The sequence below is a fragment of the Uranotaenia lowii genome, chromosome 2 (assembly GCF_029784155.1).
Source record: "Uranotaenia lowii strain MFRU-FL chromosome 2, ASM2978415v1, whole genome shotgun sequence".
NCBI classification, from domain to species: domain Eukaryota; kingdom Metazoa; phylum Arthropoda; class Insecta; order Diptera; family Culicidae; genus Uranotaenia; species Uranotaenia lowii.
The window spans coordinates 311,646,282-311,670,796 of record NC_073692.1 but is presented as its reverse complement, the minus strand read 5'-3'; the positions used below and the strand labels follow the sequence as shown (position 1 = coordinate 311,670,796).

Genomic DNA, 24,515 nt, shown 5'->3' with positions numbered 1-24,515 from the left:
TAGTTACTGCTGCGAACAAAATCACAACCAAATAAAAAAATCGATATGATTTTTTATCGTTGCATAAATTTTGCCTTATCTTATCGTTCGAATGCTGAAGCAAAGCAAATTCACACCGTGTCATTTGATCATTGGAATATTATCTTCAAATCGAAAACATCTGCAGTAGCTAAGTATGAATGAATGTAACGAGTGTTTTGATCCACTTAGATAGAGGCCATCGCTAGTTGAAACAAAATGTTTTGAATAATTGGGAAGAAAATTTTGTTCGACATGTTTCACAATCTCGGACGTCTGTAAATATTTCACAATTGTGGCTACTACATTTCGATATCAAACGCCCACAAAACACACTTTCTCGAGAGCTAACCACTCTTGGGGCCACAAGTGGATCAGGGTAAACACACGTTTTGTCTAAATCGATCAAGTCTCCTCCGTTGGTCAAGGAGCAGTTATATAATCCGAAGACGACCAATGGCGATTGGAAACATTGTAGAGACTTTGAGTTTATTGAAGATTGCTAAGCTTAGTAATAAGACAGTAACGAGATATTTCAAACTGATGAACAATCCGTATTGGGAGAAATTATTCAAGATTCATCAAATAACTAATCTTTGTTAGGATCAAAGTCGACTTTTTAGCATAATGGGGCAATACCACACAACATTTTTCACAAACTGCGCAAAGTTTTCCAAAACAACTACTGGAGGTGCTGCAGTAATTGTTTTTTAACGTGTAGGAATGGAGATGTTTCGATTCAATTAGCACACATAGAGAACGCAGATCGTGTTATGTCACGTTTCAAGCAGAGAAACTTGATAAAACAAATGTAATCATAAGCTAAACCCCCCAAAAAAAGGTTCTTATCCATCGGCAATAGTTCGTCACTGATAACAAATACATGAAACTTCCTCCCATTCCACCTAGCCTTAACCTCCATTCATTAGATTTCCTGCCATCTATAAAGGGAGCTACGTCGTCGTCGTTCTCGATACGGCAATCATGTCAATGCGGATTCCTCACCATGAAATCGGCCGATACCGCGTGCAGATTCTTATCAGGTCGAACGAGATATCGTTAGGTTTAGGTTGTCCCGCGCTTAACCACTCGATATCTGGCACATCCAGCAGTTCGATTTCCCAAAGCCTTTCGCGATTTAGTCGGACCAAGTCCTCGGATGTGGTCAGTTGTACCCGAAAAAGACCGAAGGAGAAACAGGGCGCCTAGCAATGGTTTCTTTGCAATCTCAAAAGTCGACTAGCTCGACGTTAAGTCTCATTTTGGTGATTTTGATCTCTCTCTTTGCAAATGTTACTTCGAAAGAAGGAACCTTTTTCCTGGGAAGTCAACAGGAATCAAACATTAAGGTAGGTTGATGAAACAGCAAAAAACCCTGCGGCAAATTCGGGTCCATCAATCATCACGAACCGATTCGACAATTATCAGCAAACTTATCAATTTCTCAACTCAATCGAACATCCGCTCGGAACACACAGTCATTTCTGCAGGAAATTTGCAACAACACGTCATCGCTGATGGGCTTAACGGTGAAATCGTTCGGTGGGGAACGGGTTGATCGAAATTTGGACCACCTGTGCACCGAGGGAGCCAACGGGCTGTTGCTGTGGGTTACGGCAGAAAGTTTTGATCAGGCACCGGATTTGGACACCAAACGTGAATACGTCGGGAGAGCTGCAGCCCTGGAGGAGTTCAACGGGTACTGTAAATACAGCCCGGTCACGAAGTCCTGCAGCAACGGCCATGAGAATCGGGTAAGGAACTAGAAATTTTACTGAAAAATCTTTATTTAATCTCAAAATTCAGAAACAAATTTTGGAATCATATGAGAGGAAAATCAAAAGATAGGCTGTTAAACCGAATCCATCGATAAGTACAAGAAATATGTATATTTTTTGTCACTGAAACAAGTCTATCAAGGGTCGTAACGTTGGCAACCTTACAATGCGTCGCTGTAGCTAAAAATTGAACTGTCTGAAACTTCCAAATAAAACTTACTCATGAACATTTTTATTCTAAGTTCTCAATTATGAATTTTCGGGCGATTGGTTACGCTGCATTAGTTACAGTATTGCACCTGGTGTTTATAATTGAGGATCTTGGAACCAAATGGTTATGAACCAAGCAACCAAAAGTCACATATTCACTTAAAAGAAGGCTCAGAAAACTTACTTATTGGCTGACAAAAAGAATCAACTGCCTAATATCCTTGAGTGAACAATATGTAGGTACTCATTACTTTAAAGTTGCAAAAGTGATTGATGCACAGCAAATTTTTTTTGCTGGTTTTTGTCCCGCTGACTTTCCAGCAATTTAAATTGCTGGAAAAAACAGCAAACGTTAATGATGGTTTCCAGCAATTCAAATTGCCGGAAAATCAGCAATCCAGATTGCTGGAAACCAGCTTTTTTTTTCAACACAACCGGCCGTATTTTAGTATCAAATTTATATTTTAACTCAAAATTAAACAATATAAACAACATAAAAACAATTATTTTCTCCCATTTTTCAATAAGGGATTTATTTATTTCGAGAAACGCGATTTTTTACAATTTTCTATCATCGGCTCTGGGGTGGCAGCTTTGTGCCGAAGTGTTGATCATCCGCCACCTGTAAATAAAAATTGATTACTATCTGGAATATCTACCTGTCCAATAAAAACTAACCCTTGACTTGATGCCTGGTTGCTAGAATATAGAGAAAAATAAAAATAATTATATTAATCCGACCAAAATTCGTAAAATAGAGTCTCACCTTGCTCCAGCGTACGAAAACAAACAGACTCCAATTTGACAACTCGATTGCTGATTTTCCAGCAAACTAGATCAATTGCTGGAAAGTCCAGTAATTAGAAAACCGATAGCTGATTTTTCAGCAAAAATGACAAGACTACAACCGAATGCTGAAAAATCCAGCAATTGGAAAACCGATTGCTGGTTTCCAGCAAATTTTTGGATTGCTGAACGTTTCCAGCATTTTTTTTTTTGCTGAAAATCGAGGCAAAAATTTACTGTGTAGGTACGTTGTAAGGGACTTAAGTTACCAAAAGGGCACAAAAGTACTCTAAACGGGATTTACTAAGACACAAAAAGTGCATTGATGTGAATTCTTCTTGGTGGGGGTGGGCTTGTGGTAGCGTGTTCGATTGTCACCACGAAGATCGGGGTGCGATCTCGAAGCCGGGCATTTTTTTTTTTCGATGAGTAATTGGATTACTTGAGTTACCATTCGGATGCTGTATATGTGGGAAATGTAGGAAATAAGCACATTGAGCTAATCTCGGAAAAGCGCAAGTTGTCGAATTTGGGATCCGGCGCGCGGTATCATGGCGGCACCATGTATTGAACATAGTAAATAATCATGAGAAGATGATATAAACTGATCTCTAGGGTAGAATTGAAATAGAGAGAGAATGTTTTTCTCATTTTACGATTTTTTGGAAGCTAAAAATCAATAGAAGGTCATTTAGACATTTTTTTGGATCTTGGAAATATTAATAAGAACTTAAATATTGAGCTGCATAGAACGTACTTCAGATCAGTGAATGGCTGAGTAAGCTTTTCGTACCTGTTTTATGAAACTTTTGGCTGCTTCGGAAGTGGATAACAGCTGCTTTCGAAAAAAAAAACAATCTTAAAAGTTTTTGTTATGCACAATTTTTCATATTTTCTTTCGAAAAGTTGCAGTTTTCAATCAAACGTATTCAATTTGATAATAAAGTATTGACTGTTTTTTAGGTTATTCATCAAATCTCGTTAATTTTCAGACAACTATACATTTGTTTCATAAAGTGTAAAAAAGTCCGGTTTTATCCGGGTTTGTCCGGATATTTAAAACAAAATTTGGGAAAAATCCTATCCGGCCTGGTTGCCCAGATTTCATTGGAAAAAGCTCATTGTTTGATTTGCCAAATCAAACAAAAAAAAAACAAATTGTGTAGTAAATTTTTTTTTATTCCTATGTGTCTAAAACCAAATTTTTCAAGCAAGTTTTATAAAAGTAATCATGAAAGCTTTTTAAGAAGCCTAAAATACGATTTGAAATCTGCTGATGAGTTATGCTGAAAGCAAAATTTAACAAGTTGATTTTTGTTGAGTAATTCCTGAGTTTTGAACAAATTTGTCCGGGTATTGCCCGGATTTTTGGTTTGCTGAACAAAGGTATCAAAGGGAATTGCTACCGAATTTTCTCGAATGCAAGCATGAAAGTTGCAAAATGTTCCTCAAACGGCCTTTTTTCGGCATGTCAGTCACATCCACTTAGTATAAAAGTTATAAGTAGGGCCTCCAATAGCCTTCTAAAGACTTGAGCCTTTTTTGTGACTTGTCAATCTCATGGATTCAATATAACAGTTACAAATTGGGTCTCAAATAGCCTTTCAAAACAGCGAAAACCAATTTTTCGTTTTAAAAATTGTTGAAAAATCACAGGAATCCTGTGAAAAATCACAGGAGTAGAATTTTGGAAAATCATTATATTTTATACAAAACAAACAATGTATTTGCTATACATACTTTAATATGCTCGGGACCTTGCCACGAGCAGACATGGTATAGGATTCAAACGCTGGAATTTGTTTGACATACACAGTAAACGAAAATTACCGAGTTCGGTAATTTTTTCACCGAAATCCTAACATGTGTAAATCGTTAAACTGTTCGGTAAAAAATAAACGAACATCGGTAAATGAAGAATCAATTTACCGATGTTCGTTTATTTTTTACCGAAAAAATCACCAAACAGTTTAACGATTTACACATGTTAGGATTTCGGTAAAAAATTACCGAACTCGGTAATTTTCGTTTACTGTGTAGGGTTTTTCATAGGTTTTGTCGTTCATCAGAAATCATCTGTCTCATAGCTTCGGTACCGGCTACACAGTTTACGAACTCTGGAATTAGCAAAAATTTGTTGTTTGAGTTTAAATTTGCATGACTCATAACGAGGCAACAGCTTATTGGAGAAAAAAATTGCTGGACATTTAGCGAATCTACACTAAGTTTTTCTGCTTATTAAAAATTAAAAATTCTGGTATGAGACTTGACTACCCTAATGACCCTTACCCGTAGTTTCCGATCATTTGCTTCCCTAAAATGCTCGATTTGAACTTTGTGGACATTTTTAACAGTGTTTGCATAGTTTTCCACCACTCACACACAGTAGTTCTTTGAATAATCAACGGTTTTGTAAGCTAAAAATTTGATAATGATGGTTTCTGAAGGAAACTGTGCAAAATGTTTTTTTCTTTTTTTCTTGCATCGTAAATATCTCAAAAACGCGTGAACTTAAAATTTTGAAAATATAGTTCGGTTAGTAATTTTTACAGGCAACAAAATGCTGTCACCTTATGATACCTTGAAAATGTAGAGAACCATACCATTTTCATTTTCATTTTATCTTTTTATAATAAAGAAGTTATGGAACAACGAAAAAAAGTGGCCCATGATTCTCCACTCTCCCATACTTTATGCTCTTATCTCCCCTAGGATTATTTTTTTTTCAATCGAATGTTATTTCTAAAGTGTTTCCTATTTTTGGACTCTGGTTCTTATGTCTGAAGCTTCAAATTCTGGTTGTATTCAAAATTTTAAATTGCATTCGTTTTATGGTGTTTCGAAAATATTGACTTACAATTTCTAGCAAAAACTTTAAAAGTTTCAAAAACATTTTTGCTTAATCTAGACAATGGTCTAAATAGCGAAAAAAAACAGGAGTTTTATTTTGTATTTCATGTTGGGTGAGTTTGCTTTTAGAGATCAGGTTTCAGTAAAACCTGCACTTTTCATGAATGAGGTATAAGGAAATTGAAATCCAAATTTTGGAATATTACCACCTTAATTAGGGCAAAATAAAACACAATTTTACTTACAAGGCATGATGGCAAAATGAGGTATAATTTTGCTGTAAAGTCTTTTTGGGTGTATGAAATTTCCATTTCGCCTTATCGAATAGATCTCTAAAATCAAGCTCGCCAAACGTGACATACCAAATAAAAAGCCTGATTTTGCACTATCAGAGATTTTTATTTCTTTTTTATAGGAATTTAACCCATTAAGGTCACTCTTCCTCGAAAACTATCAGAGATCAATATCTGTTAAAAAGCAGAGTTTTATTTTTTAACTTTTAAAGCTAAAAATAGGGAGTTCTAGAGAAAGATTTGATATTTTTGTTTGAAAAAAAAAACATATAAATTTAAAATGTTTCAAAGGCAAAATCTCGATTAAAACAAAAAACGTCTTTCCAGTTTTTTTCAGTATCTAAGAGCAAGTTCACTGGTGTTGGGAAAAAGTGGTAGAATTTTTGTCACTTTTAGCACATTTTGAAAATTTTGCCATGCAAAAAAAATTTCAAGATCTGTGGCCTTCAAGTTTTTTTACAACGGCTGAAATAGAAACAGTGCTGTAAAAAAATATAATCATTTTTGCATGGTAAAAATTTCAAAATGTCAAAATTTCTACCACTTTTTTCCAACACCAGTGAACTTGCTCTAATATTTGTATTACAACCTAGTTGATGCAACAGAAAGCAGATTTTTTCTTTTGTTCCAATAGCAGCTCAAAAATTGATAAATTATTACACAATGATGCTGCTAGCTTCAAAATACAATAAGAAAGCGATGCACAATAGACCTTGTATGAAATAGCATTGTATGAAAATTTCAAATTTATACGTTTTTACATCTCTCATAACTTTTTTTGGTTGTTTTTAATGCCACAAATAGAAATAAAAAATATTCAGAGGGTGCTGGTAGCACTGTTTTGCATTAAAAGTGATTCGAGTGTGAAGAGATTTAAAAGTGAAATAATAAGTGTTATGATAAAGTTTTTAAGTAGATTTTCTCTTTTAATTATGTGTGAAGTACTGGTGCGTGCGCAAATATCGGAAATTGAAAGTTTTCTGCACGTAGTGAATGATAATTTGTGAATTTTTTGTGTTGTTTGCCTTCTTTAGTCTTGTGATGACGCCATCGTGAGAGCTTGGTAGTAGCTTACTCGTATTCAGATAAAGATGGCGCCAATGTCGAAAAATTCAATATACATTCTAACGCCATCTTCAGGTAATTTTTAGTATGTTGTGCTGGCATCTGTTGAGGAATTCGCAGAACTGAGGTATGTTTTCATCCTTTTTGTATCCAAAGGCTATGTATAATAATGCTACCGTATTCCATTCATATTAATTTGGAGACACATGTAGGTACCTATATGTTTCAGAGATTATTCTACGAGATGTTACTCGTAATTTTTTATCCTATGATTCTTAGCAGGATGCCTACTGAAATATTAGAGAGTAAACGCTGGAAATAATATTATGTAACCCAAAATTCAATTATTTAACATATCAACCAAAAATAAGTCTAAATATTTATACGATTACTATCAAAATAACCCAAATTTTGTTACAGGTTTATAAAATACTACTTTAAAAATTGATTTTATCTGCTTTGTTTTGTGAAACTAGCCATTTGATTTTAAAGCTCTAAAGCACAACGAAATTTCCATATGCTTCTGCTGTCATCATGAATTATTTTCCTATTCGTCTCATAATTAAACTTTTTAAGTTATCATTTTCCCTTCCCTTCAGATTTTATTATGATATATTAATTTCAGCTCATTCTGATCAATCCTGCTATTTTTAATTATCCTATTCCACGCATGTTCAAATTTTGCACTTTTTAGTTTTATCTATTTTTTCATTCAATTATAAAATTTAAATGATGACATCGTTTTTAATGTAGATAATTACATTCTGTTCCAGGGTAGTTGAATAGATATCTGAAAATTATGTATGAATTGTATCTATTTCTTTTTCTTACAGCTATATTTCTGTACATCGTTCGCGACAATGTTTATGTAAATATTGAATGAAATTATCATAAGCAAGCCATCAAGCTCTTCAAATTAATTGATATGATTATTTGATTTACCTGTCTTGATTCTTAAAGTAACTAACATATAATCTTATTGATGTGTTTTTTTGCTTATTTTGATTATATAAACTTAGTTTGTAACATATCTCAATAATTTTGAAATACATCTTTTTTCGACTTTCTTGTCATATGTCTAAGCACCAATAATCTAATCAAAATTTAAATTTCAGACAATAAGCGCTTTTTTAAATACCAATTTTCTATATTTCTTTCTGAAAACTCCCAATTTATTATCCAGTAAGCTGCAGCAAATTGGATTGATCAAGAGATTAAACTAAGTGAAAAATATTAATTAATATCGAAATGTGATAAAATTAAAATAAAAAACCATTGAACTGAGCAGCTGATATTTTGTCATCTGATTATAATATTAGTACACTCTAGGTATTAAATGATCTTCTAGCTTCACCGTTCAGTCTACGAGTATTATTTTGAAAAGTTGTTTTTAAATAAATTTTTTATCATAATATTCATCATCACCCTGATCCTGGATCGAAAATGAGTTCATTATTCATTGTTTTATTATATTTTTTGTATACGGATTAGTTTGTATAATTTGTTTGCTTCATTTATTATTTTCATACATAGCTATTTTGCCCGGTGTATAGTATTTGATGGATTATTTTTGCAACATCAAGCATCGAATTTAATTAATATAAAATTTTCTTACAGGCTATCTGGTGATCATCCTGAATACTATTTCAAATTGTATTAAACTCTACATTCCTGTATTCATTATTCATTCTTAGTTTTACCATATTTATTATTATAATAATTTTTTATCATTATTATTATTTATTATTATTCGTATTATTATTTATCTTTTTATTGTATTTAAATTGTACTGTATGCTATTGTCTAGAGTTGGTGGGATGCATCAGGGCATCAAACAAAGGGATTGAGCGCATGGGTATGGATCTGTGGCAGTCCTACTCGTATTAAGTTCTCCTGCTGTTTGACGCGCTCTTCTAAAAACAAATCTTGGGGGCGGGGACTACAGAGACTTGCATAGTGAGTTAGTTGTATATTCGGCAATAACTTCTCGAGACCAATAGATCCTAACCCTTCGGATATCGTTAGTTACTCTACTTACGAATCCATTCCCTTGAACGTCTCATCCAGCAGTTATTAACTGGATATATGGTAACTTACGGTGTCTTGTTGATGAAGCCTTAGCCACAACTGCGGTACAACCGTGCACCCAAGGTGGCTACCATACATACATACATACATACAAATAGAAATAAAAAATATTGAAGCGATTAATTCAGTCCTGAATAAGTGAACGATTTTTAATTTTGTATGGAAATTTGTATGCGATAACAAAATTTTTCACTCAAAAATTGCCACAGATGTACTGAAAGTTTAAAAAAAAATCTTTGGATTTTAAACATTTCTTGAAATTTGTGAAAGCTCTAGCCAGAAAGTCCTGCCATTTTTAAATAATTTTCATTGAATTCATATTTTTTATTTTGAAATGGTTATGACTTTTGTCATGAAAGTGGAAGACTTATTAGCTTCTTCTCATGTTACCAAAATTGAAGCGTAAGAATAGCCAAAAACAATAATTAAAGGTAATCTGCATTTCAAGCTTATTTGAATTTTATAGATTACTAGCTGACCCGGTGTGCTTTGCTCCACCTTCCAAAATTTAATTATATTTGTTAAAATAATTGAAATTGAGTTGTATTGCCTAGATAGCGTTTCAAACAAAATTTTCACATAATTTAGAAGCGAGTGCTTTAAAAAAAGAGCAGCTCCTGCAGTTTCCAACTACAGTTCAAAGATGTTTTAATAATATTTTCTTAAAATTGATCTCTAGATTTGTTATTCAAGATCTAAAAATTTTACTCTGTTTTTATAAGCTTCAAGGAGTTCATAATGATGTCAAAATGTATGTTTGAATGATATGGACCGCCAGTCTTTTCCCTCTTGTAATGCAAGAAGTTCTACTATTTAATCATTGCTTGTATCTAAAAGACGTAACATTTCGCTTTATTTGTCTACTAAGTTTTCAAATTATGCCAAATATAATATAAATAAAGATCTTCTTTCCAAATCTACCCAGAAATAAGGAAGGGTATCAAATTTTTCGTATGCAAACAACTTCTCTTCCTATTGCTCGATTCTCTATTCATGCCCACAAACTTGTATAGAAGCCCTGATTGGTTTGATAAGTTGTCGAGCTATTCAACGCATTTCATATGGAACTCCCTTTTTTCCTCCCATCTCAACAGAAAACATATCTCGTACCCAAATACCTTCCCATGTTAAAATCATGTTAATAATTTTTTTTTGCGATATACTAAATTTGTAGACATGACACATTACAACTTGAACTGATGCCAAGCAGCATCTGGTGACTGTTTTATTGCAAATTTCTCTACTTTTAATTCTTTAAAGCAAAAAGTGCAAATCAAATTCATATGGATAAGCTGTAACCCAAATAATCAAGGAAAAGTAGGGTTTTCAAATAGTGAAAAAAAAATTATTTAAATTTTGTTATTCAACTGAATCACAGCAATTTTCTCCCTTTTGAAATGAGAATGTTTATAAAGATTTCAAATTACTGACCTTATCTTTTCATTAAGAATCGATTGAAAAGTAGATTTTCAAAAATTGAATGGATCGAAAAAAAAATCTGTTGAAGCTTCGATGGTGGTATCAATATTTTCTAGAAATTCATGCAAAGATCACAAAGAACCTTCAAATGTAGATTTTTTCGCCGAAAGGGTTAACAGTTATCAAAGTAACTTTTGCTTCTATTTTTTAATTTCAATCTTTATTTCGTTCAGATACCCTGGGCAAGTGCAAACGTATTTTACCATAGTTGAACTTTTAAAAATCTAAGAAAAATATAGAAACCCTTAAAACAAATCAATTCTCGTTTGTTGCATTTCTAAATCAGTTCTCAACAAACTCTTATTGATCGCAAAATATGCAAACATTTTGACAAAAATATATTTCTAAGCTAACATTTATCCCGTTTATTGAGGCAAGTGAAAACATAATGCGTTTTTTAACTTATTCATTGATGCGAAACATAGTGTAATGTTTGAAATGAATTCAATACTTGCTCCTGTTTGTTTTATCAAAATTTTATTGATAAATCTGAAGTTTTTAAGCAGTGTAAGTTTATGTATGATACTGCACTTTACTGAAAGCTGTTTTTATCAAAAGACCTCCATTTACAAAAACATTTGATAATTTTGAATATTCACTTCAAATTCAACACACGGGATACCGCTTTCTGAACTGTCTCACATATTGCTGAATCATTTTGAAGATGAAATTGATGAAAAAGGTATGTAGATGTTCCATGACAAAAAGGCACGTTTTCACTTGTTCCAATGACAGGAGTTAAAATTATGTTCAACACTCTCAGATCATATTTCAAAATTTATCAAAAAAAAATCTGCTTTCATTGAAATATCAATCACAAAAAAAAATGTTTTTCTACTAAAGTCTCTTCTGTGTATCCAAAATATATAAACCAAAAACATACTTTTCATGTTAAGTACGTGTTTGAATTCTGTGTAAACCAACAGTACAGTGTTTTTCGGTGAATGATTTGGAAAAAAAAGTTGAACGTTGTGTACTTTATTAACTAAAAATTCTTCCGGAAAATGCATATCTTCACCTTTTTTTATTGATAACTTCCACTTTTGCTTGCAAAAATTCAAAAAGTTCTCTGATGTTTTCCTCTATTTTAAAGGACAGGCTCTTGTTCAGTTCAGTGTCTGTTCATTTTCATCGGATTTTGTTAATGTTCTAAAAAATTATAAGGCGCTTGATGGGCTTGTGATATAGCTCAGTTGGCAAGGCTATTGCTTCCTGAGGCGATGTCCGTGAGTTCGAGCCCACGAAAAAACATCGAACACAGTTGTACCGGATAAATTTTTCAATAACGCTTGATACATTAGGGTGGCCCAAAATTGTACTATGTCTGGGATTTTGGGGGCTTAAGCTCCAAATGGTAGCTTTGGATGTTTAGAGGTCGCACTGGTTCGATTTTTGGAAAAAGGCCATTTTTTCGTCATTTTGTCCTAATAACATTTTCAGATCTTGAAAAAGTATTAAACATGTGCCTCTAATATTTTTTTAATTTTCTTTATAATGTGAGTTTTAAACTAAAAATTTATTGGGACTGTTTTGGACTCTCAATTTGTATGTATGATTTTTTAAATTACGAAAACAACCATGACTAGTTTCTAGATTTTTATTTTAAATTTATTTAGTGATTGTATTCATAACACATTCACCAAACCGTCACCCAAGTATGGGTAACACGACTTTTTTGAAAGTTTCAATCAATAAAAAATTTAGAAACTTGGAATGGTTCTTTCTGGTGATTTAAGGATCGATAAAAGGATGAAAAAATTTGATATCAAGAGTTTATTTGGTTCTCAGATTGCTCGAAACTCATCCACATCATAATATAGAGCAATTCTTAGCAAAAATTTGAAAATTGTGACTTTTTTCCTCAGTGAAACTTGAATTACTTTGAAACGACAAATCATAGCTAAACACTTTCTTCTGCAAAGAAGCACATCATAATGTTGCAAAACTTTTGAGTTCAATGTTGATTGAAAATGTTAATCCAAAGTACACTTTTTTGTGAATTGAAAATTTTTTTTTCACAAAAATTCATAGCATTTCGTAATTTAAAAAATCATACATACAAATTGAGAGTCCAAAACAGTCCCAATAAATTTTTAGTTTAAAACTCACATTATAAAGAAAATTAAAAAAATATTAGAGGCACATGTTTAATACTTTTTCAAGATCTGAAAATGTTATTAGGACAAAATGACGAAAAAATGGCCTTTTTCCAAAAATCGAACCAGTGCGACCTCTAAACATCATTTTTCTGAGTCGCCGCCATATAAAATATTGTTTCTTACACACAAAGCTATCATTTGAAGCTTAAGCCCCCAAAATCCCAGACATAGTACAATTTTGGGCCACCCTATTGATACATATTTAGTTAAGAACATGTTCAAAAAATGTTTTCAATCTATTTCTGTTGAAAACATCTTTTTTTCTGTTTTCGATAAGCATCAAAACTTACCTTCTAGACGTACTAATTTTAAAATTGTATGTAAATCTTCCCCCTTTTTTTCAAACGTCCGCAAACAGTCATACAATTATTTCATACTTTGTTATCTCTGCTGCATTAGTTAACACGAACTTAAAATGCTTTTAATTATTAAAATCGTTTAAATGGCTTTGATTCGATCGGCAAAATATCAATCTAGGTCACATCAAGGCGTCATTTTTTTCCCAGGATTTTCATCCTTTAGGATGATTCATCCCTTAATAGGCGTCATTCATTACCATGTGCTGTACAAATGAGCTAGGAATCAAGAAGAAAATAATCACATCTAGGCTTCATGGCGCCACCACGTGCATTTACAGTATGCCTGGTCGAAAAATACGCGCCAAATGTTCCCACTAATCAGTATGCTATGCCATGGTTACTATCCTCTGGCGCCGTTGGCTCGCGACGCCTCGACCATAGAGACGAAAAACAAACCCCCCAAAGTAAAGAAAATCTCGAAAAATGGATGCCATGACTTTAATTTCATTCAAAAAACTACAAATTTAATTATTACGGACAATTTATGCGACTTTTTGCTGTTTTTATTCGATATAAACCGATTCGCATGCCTAGAGAATATTCTAAAAATAATTTCATTTGAATCGTTTAGCTAATTTCGGAGGAGTAGTACTACAAACACCGTTACAAGAGAATTTTATATAATAGATTTAATACGCAAAAATTTATTCTTCCATACAAAATTGAATAGTGTTGCGCTAATACAGGAATCAACCAAATCATCTCAAATTTTACACTAATGTTTGGTGGCCCAAAAGACTTCGAAAAAAAAAGGGAGCAAAAAGTCATTTTTTACAGCGGTCTAATGCACAGTCTTCAAGAAAAAGATGAATGTTGTTGTGATGACGAAGCGTTGAGAACACTTAGAACTCAAGAGATCCATAAAAAAAATATAAGCGAAAAACCGACACGCCCTGCTTTTTTAATCTTAAAAAAAATCATAGAGCGATACCATTTCATTGCAAGACTTCGATATGTTCAGCAAAATTTCTTCAAAAGATACAATCTATAGCTTTGTAGAACATTTCATTACTCCATTTATTCGCCGTATAAAATAAGTATCACGAATTTTAAAAATACTGACACGTTCTAATAATTAACCTTTTAAAAAGAAATAGCTTGTTTTATGAAGTAATTTTGTAGACGAAAAAATTTGTCTAAAATGCACCGGTTTTGTGTTTTTGATTTTGTCTCGGAAAATGTTTGATCTGGAGCACTGTGCATTGTTTAACACGTTCGTCGCCACGTCACCCATATATGGGTGACGGCTCTCTTAAGCAAGGTTGCCGCTCAGTTCTGCCACGCGTTGTAAATCTGAAGCTCTCTCGCTTTACTTTCATGCTCTGAGATTTTTTTTGGGCGACGAACGTGTTAATTGAGTGTTAAATATCAAAGATCATAAATAAATTCGGAAGATTCGTGATCAAATGATTATTTTATGGTAGAGCCGTTATCATTCTATATAATCAATTCGAAGTAGTGATTATAATTATTAAAATTTAACTACTAACATACAAAAATGACGACCAGATTCTCACGGTCGCCATTGACGGAGCAAAGTAACCTTATACGTTATCTGAGTGCGCTTAAGTTCCACATCGGAATTTTATCTTCCAAGAGCGGAAATCGTTCTATCGATTATCGTGATTACTTTCTGTTATTTTTTTTTAAATCGATGGATAGATCTGCATTAGAAACACGCTCGGTAACCGGACGTTTCGGAAGCTGAGTCCAAATTTTTTTTTTACTACCTTTACACAAAATCTTTTTTTACTACCTGCACTCGATAATTCAACTTTTGTTGAAATAATTTAAAAAATTCTTGTTTTTTTTTTCTTAAATATATGACTGACTAATCGGATACTCTCCTATTCATTAATCAATTTTTTTTTGTGCTCGGCTATGTTATTTGACAATACTGTTATTTTCATATATTTGTTATCAAATGTTTGTTTTTAGATCTTAAAACTCTATTAAATTCGTATAAAAAAGGAAAAAAAAAATCTTAAAACTTCACTCGATTCAGTTTTTTTCACTACTTATTACTCAACCTTCAATAATATATCCATTACTGTCATGAAAAAAAAGTACTTTTAAGGTCATGAATTATGAATAAATAGTGTTTTGAGGCACCCTTCGGTTTCAACAGCGTCCGATTAACGAGTGAATACTTGGTTGCAACTGCAAGAGGTTTTCCCGCAAGAGTCATTTTGAAGAAAAAAAACTGATAGGCCGTATCACATTCATCAACCCAATTACCCCACAAGCACGTGCTTCGGTGCCATTGGAGCACGTGCTCGTACTTTAATCTATCCGAGGCTGATTAGGCGAATTAATTTCTAATAACGTCAGTATCGGTTTAAAATCTTCTTGAATAGAAAAATTCTCGTTGGTTGACCGATACCATACTTTTATTTGATATCCTTCCAAAGCAATTCAAAGTTTTCAATTTTCCTCTAGACATCCACCATCGTTGTCCTGGGCGAAAAATACCCGGAACGTTACGAGATCCGCGATATGGTGTACAAGAAATGGACCAACGCCACCCGACTCGGCACCCCAATTCTGGCCTACGCCACCCTCAAGAACCGAGAACCCACCTACAAGTACGTCGATCAGGACATCTCCTACCTCTCGGATACTCGGGTCGAGTTCCAGCTTCCGGCAACGATCGTCCACGGCCTTCCGCTGTCCGTGTACCGCGGCAAGGTGGAAACCTATCGGGCGACCGCTGGCGAAACTTACTACGGACGAACCTTCAAGGTTAGTATCAATTTTAGTTCCATCCAGCTTATCTGTCGGTGGAGGGTTATCCGAATGCGACATCGAATGCGGTAAAAATAAACGAACGCATGAAGACAAAAAATACCACTTCCATGAAGTGGCAAGTGAGAATTAGTCAATGACGACGGGACGGTATGCATTGCGATGTTATCGACCGAAATCGAATTAGCTTCGAACTGTTTCGACGCTAATTTCTTATCACTTTGTAATGGGTTTCAATTTTTGCCGTTGAGATAAAGGGGAAAAAAGGGGAGATTTTTCTTACGACGTTGCAGAAAAAGTGATAAACAAACGTGTAGATTGGAAACCGGAGACATAAGACATGAGTCCTGAGACTTGGGATCTGAGCGAAACCTGAGACATGAGAAATGGAACCTAACACATTAAGGACCGCGAAGAAATCTAAGCCAAGTAACACGGAAACTTGGAATTCTTTATCTCAAAACTCGTTGGAACAAATTTAACACGATTAGTATTTTTACCTGAAGTTTTGACATTTGAGTTGCGTTTCTGAGAGTATATTTGCAGCACGCGAAATAAACCAGAATTCTCCTTTTTGGTCCACAATGTGTTAAGACCTGAGACATAAGGCATGAGACGTGAGACCAGAGAAGACAAAATTGAAACGTGAAAAATGGGACATGAAAAGCGAGACGTCTCGTAGCACGTTAGAAGTGAGACGTGAAGAAAGATAAGTGGAAATTGAAAAGTGAGACGTTAAAGAGATGATAGAAATGAGACCTAAGCAGTGAAAAGTAAAATGTGAGACATAAAACATGAGAAGTAAGAAATGGAACGGGTGACCCGAGAAGAGAACTGTCTCGTAACTCAGATCTCGCGTCTTAGGTCTTAGGTCTCAGATCTTAGGTCTCACTTTTCAAGTCTCTGAGCTAAACTCCTCACAACTTTTAAAATGTCTTCTATTTGGAAAGAGCCCGAAATTTAGGTCAAAAACCATCAGGCCGAAAGATGTCAAGCCGAAGGTCGCTAGGCAAAATGGGTTATCAAATCGGAATATGTTCAGCCGAATAGGACAATAGGCCGAATGATACATAAAACTGAAGGTTATTTGGTCGAATAATATTGGGCCGAATGGTCATTTGGCCGGTCGATTGACCGTTCGGCCTAACATCCTTCCGTCCAAACAGTTTACGCCTGGATAACCTTCGGCTGTATGACCCATTCGGCCTCAAAAAAAAAAAAAATTAGAAAAAAACGACAATTTGGATCATTTAAAAAACAAAGAAAACTCTTTAAGCTATAAAGGCCTTTAGAAGTTCGAAAACAGCGTGAATTTGACACACCCTTATTGGCAAAGATGAGATGAAAGATGGACGGAATACAAATTGAAGTCAAATAAAAAAAAAAAAGAAACCAATTTCGGCAACACTGGAGGAAAAACAACAAGGTATAGATAAAAATATAATCGAGACGTTGATTTACTCTTGTAAGCGACGGCTGTGTTACTAACAGAAATTCTGATTTGTTATCCGGAATGAAATCGTGAATGTGATCACCGAGAGCCAAATAGAAACGTAACTTCGTAGAGTACAAAAGAAGGAACTGATATTTATTTGTTAAAAGTTACACGCTTAAAGTTAATCATTCGTTTTTCTTTTATAGTCAATCCAGTGAATGGTTTGCTCTTGTCACCCCTCTTCAAAAGAATCACGGTTCAATTCCCATGACGGCTCGATGTTCTGCAAACGGCGTAACTGGGAGACCCTTGGTAAGAATGTCTGCTGGTTGGTCTGTTGTAGAAATGTACCGCAGATTCACTTTGCCTTCTTGGACGCACAGCTTGATGAAATACAGCTTGACCTCTGTATGCTTGAGCTTCTTGGATGAACCATCTGACTCGGCAATGGCGATAGTAGATTGATTGTCTTCAAAGATGTCCGCAGGTAGGCCTTCACGAACATCTAGCTCTTCGAATAACTTGCAGATGCACAATATCCCGCAAATGCAGTCTACCAATACATAGCACTCCGCTTCAGTAGACGATACTGCCACCGTCCGTTGCTTCCGAGTGCTTCAAGCTGTTGTGGACTCATATATCTGGATCAGGTATCCAGAGACTGAATGAGGATCATTTATGTCTGTAGCCCAATTTGCATCGGCATACCCCACGATTTGACGACAGTTTCCTTCTTGGTATACGTAGACCATATTCCGCTGTTCCACTAGCGAAGAATCCTCTTCGGGTGCTTCCAATGTTTTTTGCCAGGATTACATTGGAACTGACTAAAGTACGAAACAACTGAGCTTACATCCGGACGAGAGGTTACCATCCAATACGTCAAGCACCCAATCCATTCTCTCTTGCATAGATTCTGTTCGACTTCCGTTTTCTTGAGCTGTAGGCTTATCTTCATCGGAGTTGGCGACGGCTTGCAGGACTCCATACTGAAGCGTTTCAGAACGGCATCGGCGTGCTTCGACTGACTCAGCTTTATTACTCCCTTCGATCGATCTCTTTTAATTCGCAGGCTTAGGAACATTTGGGCTTCCCCAAGGTTCTGCATCTTTAACTCTTTCCTCAGCATTCGCTTAACGGTTTTCACCTCGTCGAAATTCTTTGCAACGAGCACGTCATCAACATAGAGTAGAAGATACATTTGACCAAACTTGCCGACTCGAACGTACATGCAACCATCTTCTTGACATCGACGGAAGCCACAGCAGGAAATGAACTCATTAAAACGGTGGTTCCAAGCTTTGGACGCCTGCTTGAGACCGTAAATGGATTTGCTGAGTCGACACATCCGATCCCCCTCCTCAAATCCTTTCGGTGGACGCACATAAATGTCTTCGTTCAAAGCTCCGCTGAGAAAGGCGGATGTCACGTCCAGAAGATCAATCTAGATGGCAAGGGCAATCGTGCCTACCGCTTCAAAACGGTTCCATTGGGTCCAAACTTGAGCCGGAAACCTCATTTCCAGTCAATCGGATTTCGAACGGCCGGCAAGACCACAACTCCCACGTATTATTCTCAGCTAGTGACTTGAGCTCTTCATTAATGGCTAACTTCCACTCCTGGCAATCTTCTAGCTTCTTAAGCTCTTCGATAGAATCAGGAATATTCTCAACTTAACTTTCGGCGTTAAGTGCATAGGCAATGCACGTGTAGTCAATACGTTTTGCTGGTGGCTTTCGGACTCGTTCACTGCGGCGCGGATTTGATTCATTTACATCTCTTCTCCCGTCTTGATCAGCAACACGATCTTCTTAGAAGGATCTGTCTTTCCGCTCGTCAAACTCTTCGTCTTCAGACATTTGTTCATTCTTGACACTGTTCACAACACTGATGGCCCAGGTCCTGGAGCGCTTTTCGAAGCCTGGATCGGGAGAGTCGATAGCAACAGACTAACACTCAGTCCGCCGCTGATTCAGTGCTAATTCCTCTATTACGACAGCCCTTGCGATGTAAATCCACATGCGGTAGCCACCATCGCCGTAGCCAACGAAGTAACTTGTTTTGCTACATGGCTCATGCTTGCTCCGCTTTTCCTTCGGGATATGACAGAATGCCTTGCTCTCGAAAATCCGCAATCTTGATACGTCTGACTTGTGCCCGTACCAAAGCTTATACGGAGTCTTGTTTGATTTCATCGCTACTGAGGGACTTTGATTAACGAGGTAGACGACCGCCAACACCTGACCCCATTCTGCTATGGGCTGTATTGGACCGTGACCTTTGCCCCTACAGAAGTCAGCGACCGACCTGCCAACATATTCTCCTCCATTGTCGCAACGAAAACAGCTGATTCTACTGTCGAAATGGGACTCTGCCATAGCGGTATACGTTTTGAAACATTCTTTCATCTTTCGTGCTTATGATGTAGACTGCACAAAAACAGTAGAGACATCCGAAAAAGCAACAAAATAACGCTTAAGTGGGGTTCATCTTACAACAGACATCGCTGTGCACCAACTCGAGGGGCCAAGAGCTCCGCGGATGTTCCTGGTCCACGAAGGGTCTGTGTGTCTGCTTGCCTTCCATGCAAGGTCTGCACACGCTGTTGCTGCCGCCAACTCCTCTAACGTTGACCACAGCTTCATTCTTCAGGGGTAATCCCCTCACTAAATCTACACTGTTCATTTTGACTAGGGCACTCTTCCCTATGTGACCAAATCTTCTGTGCTTCAGTTCAGCATTGTCAGCTTTCTGCGACACTAGCACTTCAAGGTTCACGTTTTTTCACGTAGACGTTTAGTTCATAAAGTCGACCCGATCGACATCCCGTACACACAATTTTCCCATCAAGCTTTATCAACAGGTTATGGTTCAAACCCGAAACAAACAACACATTGTCCACGACGCACTTAACACGCCGATTATATCCATCATATCCACTTTTCCTATGTGATGGCAATTCAAAACTTCACTAGACGCAATCCGAATTAACACTGGATTGCCCAGTTTCTTAACGTCCTCTTTCGAACAAATCAGATGGTCCGATGGTCAGATGGAACCAGAATCGAGTATTCATTTGAAATCACCATGATCGAACTTTTTGTCGTTTTTGTTCACACTACTACAAACGAACGTAATTTCCGATTCACTGACATGAGCTTTTTCTTTCTTTGCGAACTTAAACTCCTTCTTCTTCAGCTTTGCCTGATCGTTGCTCCGCAACTGCCCAAACTTTTTGCATTCGAAGCATTTTATTCTTTGTTTAGCACTTTTTGTGACAAATGCCGCCGAATCACTACTCCCCTTGCTTCGTCACTCTGTTCCCGTTTCATACTTTCACTCAAAAGATGAGATTTAACATAGTCCAGAGTACCCTGTTCCGGCGATAGTGTTTCCTACACAGTTACGAGTTTCCCGTACGAGTTTGGCATCGTTTGAAGCAGGTAAAACACCACTGAGCTTTCCTGCAGTTTGATTTCGGTACCTTCCAAATCCCGCACCATCCGCTCGAACTGGAGCAGGTGCACTTCATCGCAGATAGCTTTTTCAGGAGTTAAAACTGCCCTTAGATGCCCTTTCGGACGAACGTATTTTCATAGGTAACCCAAATTTCACGCGTTACCTTCCTCCTCTTCCTCTCGATTAGTCTCGCCTCTTCTTCCTGCTCTTTTCATATATATCGTTAACTCTCAGTTTTTTATTCACAAAGTAACAATTAATAAATTTTAAGAACATTACCAAAAAAACTGATGTTTACTCTGATGGAAAATTTTGCAATTTTGGGATTTCACTAGGTAACGAGAATTTAGGAGAGTATTTTAAAAATATACCTCAGATTTATTGGTATTGATTCAGAACCCATCTGTAGAAAAAGTTTCTTACTTTGCGATCACAACACAGTGAAAAGTGTCTCCATGACCATGTCCTTTGACCCATTTTTACAACAGGTGTCTCGGTCTTAAGGCTCGATTTTATTTTTCTCATTTTATATTGACTACTAGGACGTGGTCGGCGCCATTATTGATGTTCAAACCGAGAACACCAGTTTTGTACATTGAAAATGAGCTATCATTCCATAGAAGCATTCTTTTCACCTTTGTACAAAATTGGCTTCGGTCAATTACGGAGTATCGTCCATTGGCGATGTGGAATGCATTCTTCAGAACAGACGTCAAAGCTACATCTTGAATGGCAATTTGGAAGAGGTTATCTTCATGCCGTTGCCGATTGGCGACATCGGCAAATCGAGGGTCGATTGTTTACCGAAAAGTCTACGCTTGAAACAAGCAGGTTGTGATCGGAACCAGCCTTCCGACGACGAAATAGGAAAACCTAGTTCGTTTTGTTGAAGAGCGACTTATTTGGTTTACTTCTGTTATATGCATGTGGTAAATAAGTCATTCCGTGGTAAGTTATGCATCATGGATTATTATTATGTAAACGGACAAGTCCGTTAGGAAGAGAAAATCTGCATGTTGTTGGTCATATTTTGTTCATCTAGCTTGAAGGATAACAGGACTGTAAGCAGGGCAACGCAGTCAGTGGCTTGTGAATTAATTCAAAATTAGAGATATTTTTTGAGTGGAAATTTACCAAGCACTTCATAAAAGGATTAAGACAAGAGGACTAACCTTCTATCTCGTTTCCGGAATGTCTTCTTTGCATGATGATATCATCGCCACCAAATAATCCGGCTCGTGATGGAAAAGGTCGCCATAATCAACCTCCTAAGAAGTAAGCACTTATACACTCAAGTCCTTAAGTCTTCCAATCAACTACTTTCCCAATAATGTCCCAACTTTTCACTCTTGGACACATCCAAATACTCTTCTCCCAATTTACACACGGTATCCGGCGGGATTTGCACCATCAAATGTAGACGTCTGAACCGAAAACTCGATGATCGCGATCCAAATAAAAGTCACCTTTCATCTCATTCGGCGCATCCAGGGTACTTCCTCACAATACCGGTTTTCATCGTTTTTACGGCTGCACTTTCAACTAGTCTCTTCGAGCTCTTCACGCATCGGTTATGGTTCTAATTTTTGGGTGTTTATAACTTGATTTCATGTCTCAGATCTAACAAAGTCTTTAAATTTTCCTTCATTTAGCAGACCTCGAAAAACTCAAGGATATAACGTTATTGATATACCGAAATGTAATAGATTGCGTTTTCGGAATAAGTGTCTTGAAGACTGCCAAGACAAAATTGAGCAAAATACCTTACGATCTTTACTGCTTGCAGACTGCCAACGCAGTTCGTTACATGAGCCCAAACACGGTCATCAACGTAACGGTCACCGGCCTTGAAGAACGCGCCTACCGAGAATTCCGAGCGAAGTTGGTTACCGTCTACACCGAAGAAGAAGGCCACGGTTGGTCCCGGGCTATAGCTTCCATCGAAGGCTCGGTATGGAAATTACCACACGTGTATGAATCAGTCTAATAAATTTTGTTCTTTCCCTAGGCCATCGAAACATCCCTGGCAGAAGTGAACGTCGAATATGGAGTGGTCATTAGTGAGTACGAGGAATCCTACCGACCGGGAGCTCCAACGGTGGCTCCAAACATTCCCCACACCGATCACCGATATCCGGGACAGCCAGCTGTCCAGGCTCCGTCGAAGCCATCCCAGGAAAACATCCACATCCACATTGGGGACATCGAGATGAGCCGAGTATATCCGGAGTTCAAAAACATTGCCCTTGGAGCTTCAATCGTGTTGTTTGGGGCACTGGCCATCGCTCTGCTGGACATCACTCGCCGGGTCATCAGCGATCGTCGCGCCAAACGGATGGGAACGGGAAAGTATAGCCGGGTTAATGCGAACTAGATAACCCTAACGCTAAGGATGTTCTTTTCTGCTCTACCCGAATAACTGCAACCTGGTGCGAATGTTTCTACTCATCACAACTTCTGTGTTTTCGTTTTATTATTTCTTGCTAAACCCTAGATAGTTTGGTTAAGATTAGTAGGTATAATAATTATTTCCAAAATGATAATGTTATTGCCATTTGATCATCCGTTGTTCTACATCGTTCCTAAATTATGTGATTCCTAATAAATAAATATTAGCTCATCGTTACATTTAGTTCTACCTTAAATTTGCACTGTTTTGTTCATTTGATACCGAATTTGTTCCTCATGGTTTGTAGAAAGTTGCCCAGAATCTTCGTGAAAGTGCTAAATCTTACATTATCTTAGAAAATATTTTGAGTCAAACCTAAATATCCAGAACAAGGATAAAATCAAAGGACCCACATTTTTTGATTAAGATTTTCTAATGTATTAAAACAAATGATTAAAGCTATATTATTCAAATACATAAAGATATTCGAATAGAGTTAAAATTTAAGAGTTTAGGATTTTAGATTTGATGTGCAAAGCTTGAAAACATAATTCAGAATTCAATCAGAACTCAAAAAAGAATTAAAAATCGAGAAAAATATGAAATATCAACGTAGCACTATTTCACGTAGACCACTGGACAACCCCGAATGATTATGCAGTTATAGATTTCAACACAGATCCCCGTCTTAACTTACCCCTGTTTGCTGAGCGGCTGGAAGACGCCTTCCTTGACCCACGACAGGCCCGATGCGGGTGGCGTTGTCACTTCGGGCGTAGCCTTGCCCTGCCGGATCGATTCCAGCACCGGCCCGTGAACGTCCTCGGAAAACCGATCGAAAACGATATAGTTCCGGTCCTGAACCGGTGCCGGATCATACAATTTGTTCTGGCTGATTCTCACGCAATCCGTCACTTTTTGCTGAAATTCGTGGCGCGATTGTTGGTACAGCTCGTAGGCCACATTGTTGGCGCTCTGCTCCGTTAGGGACATAAATTCTTCGAAGGAACCGAAAATGTACTGCACAAACTTGAGCAACTGCCAGATGTGGTTTTCGCCGGCTTTCCACTTCGGGAAGGCTTCCCCGAGCTCAAGTGTTCCGTTGTACGGATCGATCAGCGGATGGAATGTTTCACTTTGGAAAACGATCGTCTGAAATGTAGGAAAAATGCAAAATCGAAATGCTTACTTGTGGAGTATAAGGTATAAGGATGGATGAAGAAAAAGTAATATACATCGAGTAATTCACCATTGAATATCATGTTTACATCCTCGCTCTTGATATTACAAGACCAAAGATCAGAAACTACCTTCTCACCCTGACGTACAGTTTGACCCATGAAAAAATCCGGAAATCTGCCATTAATTTTTCTGCCGTGTCTTTCTCATGGAGAATGGGATT

The 24,515-nt window shown here is 36.7% G+C and overlaps 2 protein-coding genes across 2 annotated transcripts in view; one reads left to right on the top strand and one right to left on the bottom strand.

The window, feature by feature from the left end:
- Positions 1–1,144: 1,144 nt before the first annotated feature.
- LOC129743974 (enolase-binding protein-like) lies at positions 1,145–23,369 on the top strand. Its single transcript, XM_055736238.1, has 5 exons — positions 1,145–1,367; positions 1,497–1,772; positions 15,525–15,827; positions 22,511–22,675; positions 22,733–23,369. The coding sequence occupies exons 1-5, from the start codon at positions 1,230–1,232 to the stop codon at positions 23,096–23,098; spliced, it is 1,248 nt and encodes a 415-aa protein (XP_055592213.1). The 5' UTR covers positions 1,145–1,229; the 3' UTR covers positions 23,099–23,369.
- LOC129743977 (protein crossbronx homolog) overlaps positions 23,163–24,515 on the bottom strand; it is a 17,750-nt gene continuing 16,397 nt past the window's right edge. Inside the window, exon 4 of the mRNA XM_055736241.1 lies at positions 23,163–24,265. Within this exon, the coding sequence (XP_055592216.1) occupies positions 23,807–24,265 (459 nt within the window). The 3' untranslated portion in view covers positions 23,163–23,806. The remainder of the gene's footprint in view (positions 24,266–24,515) is intronic.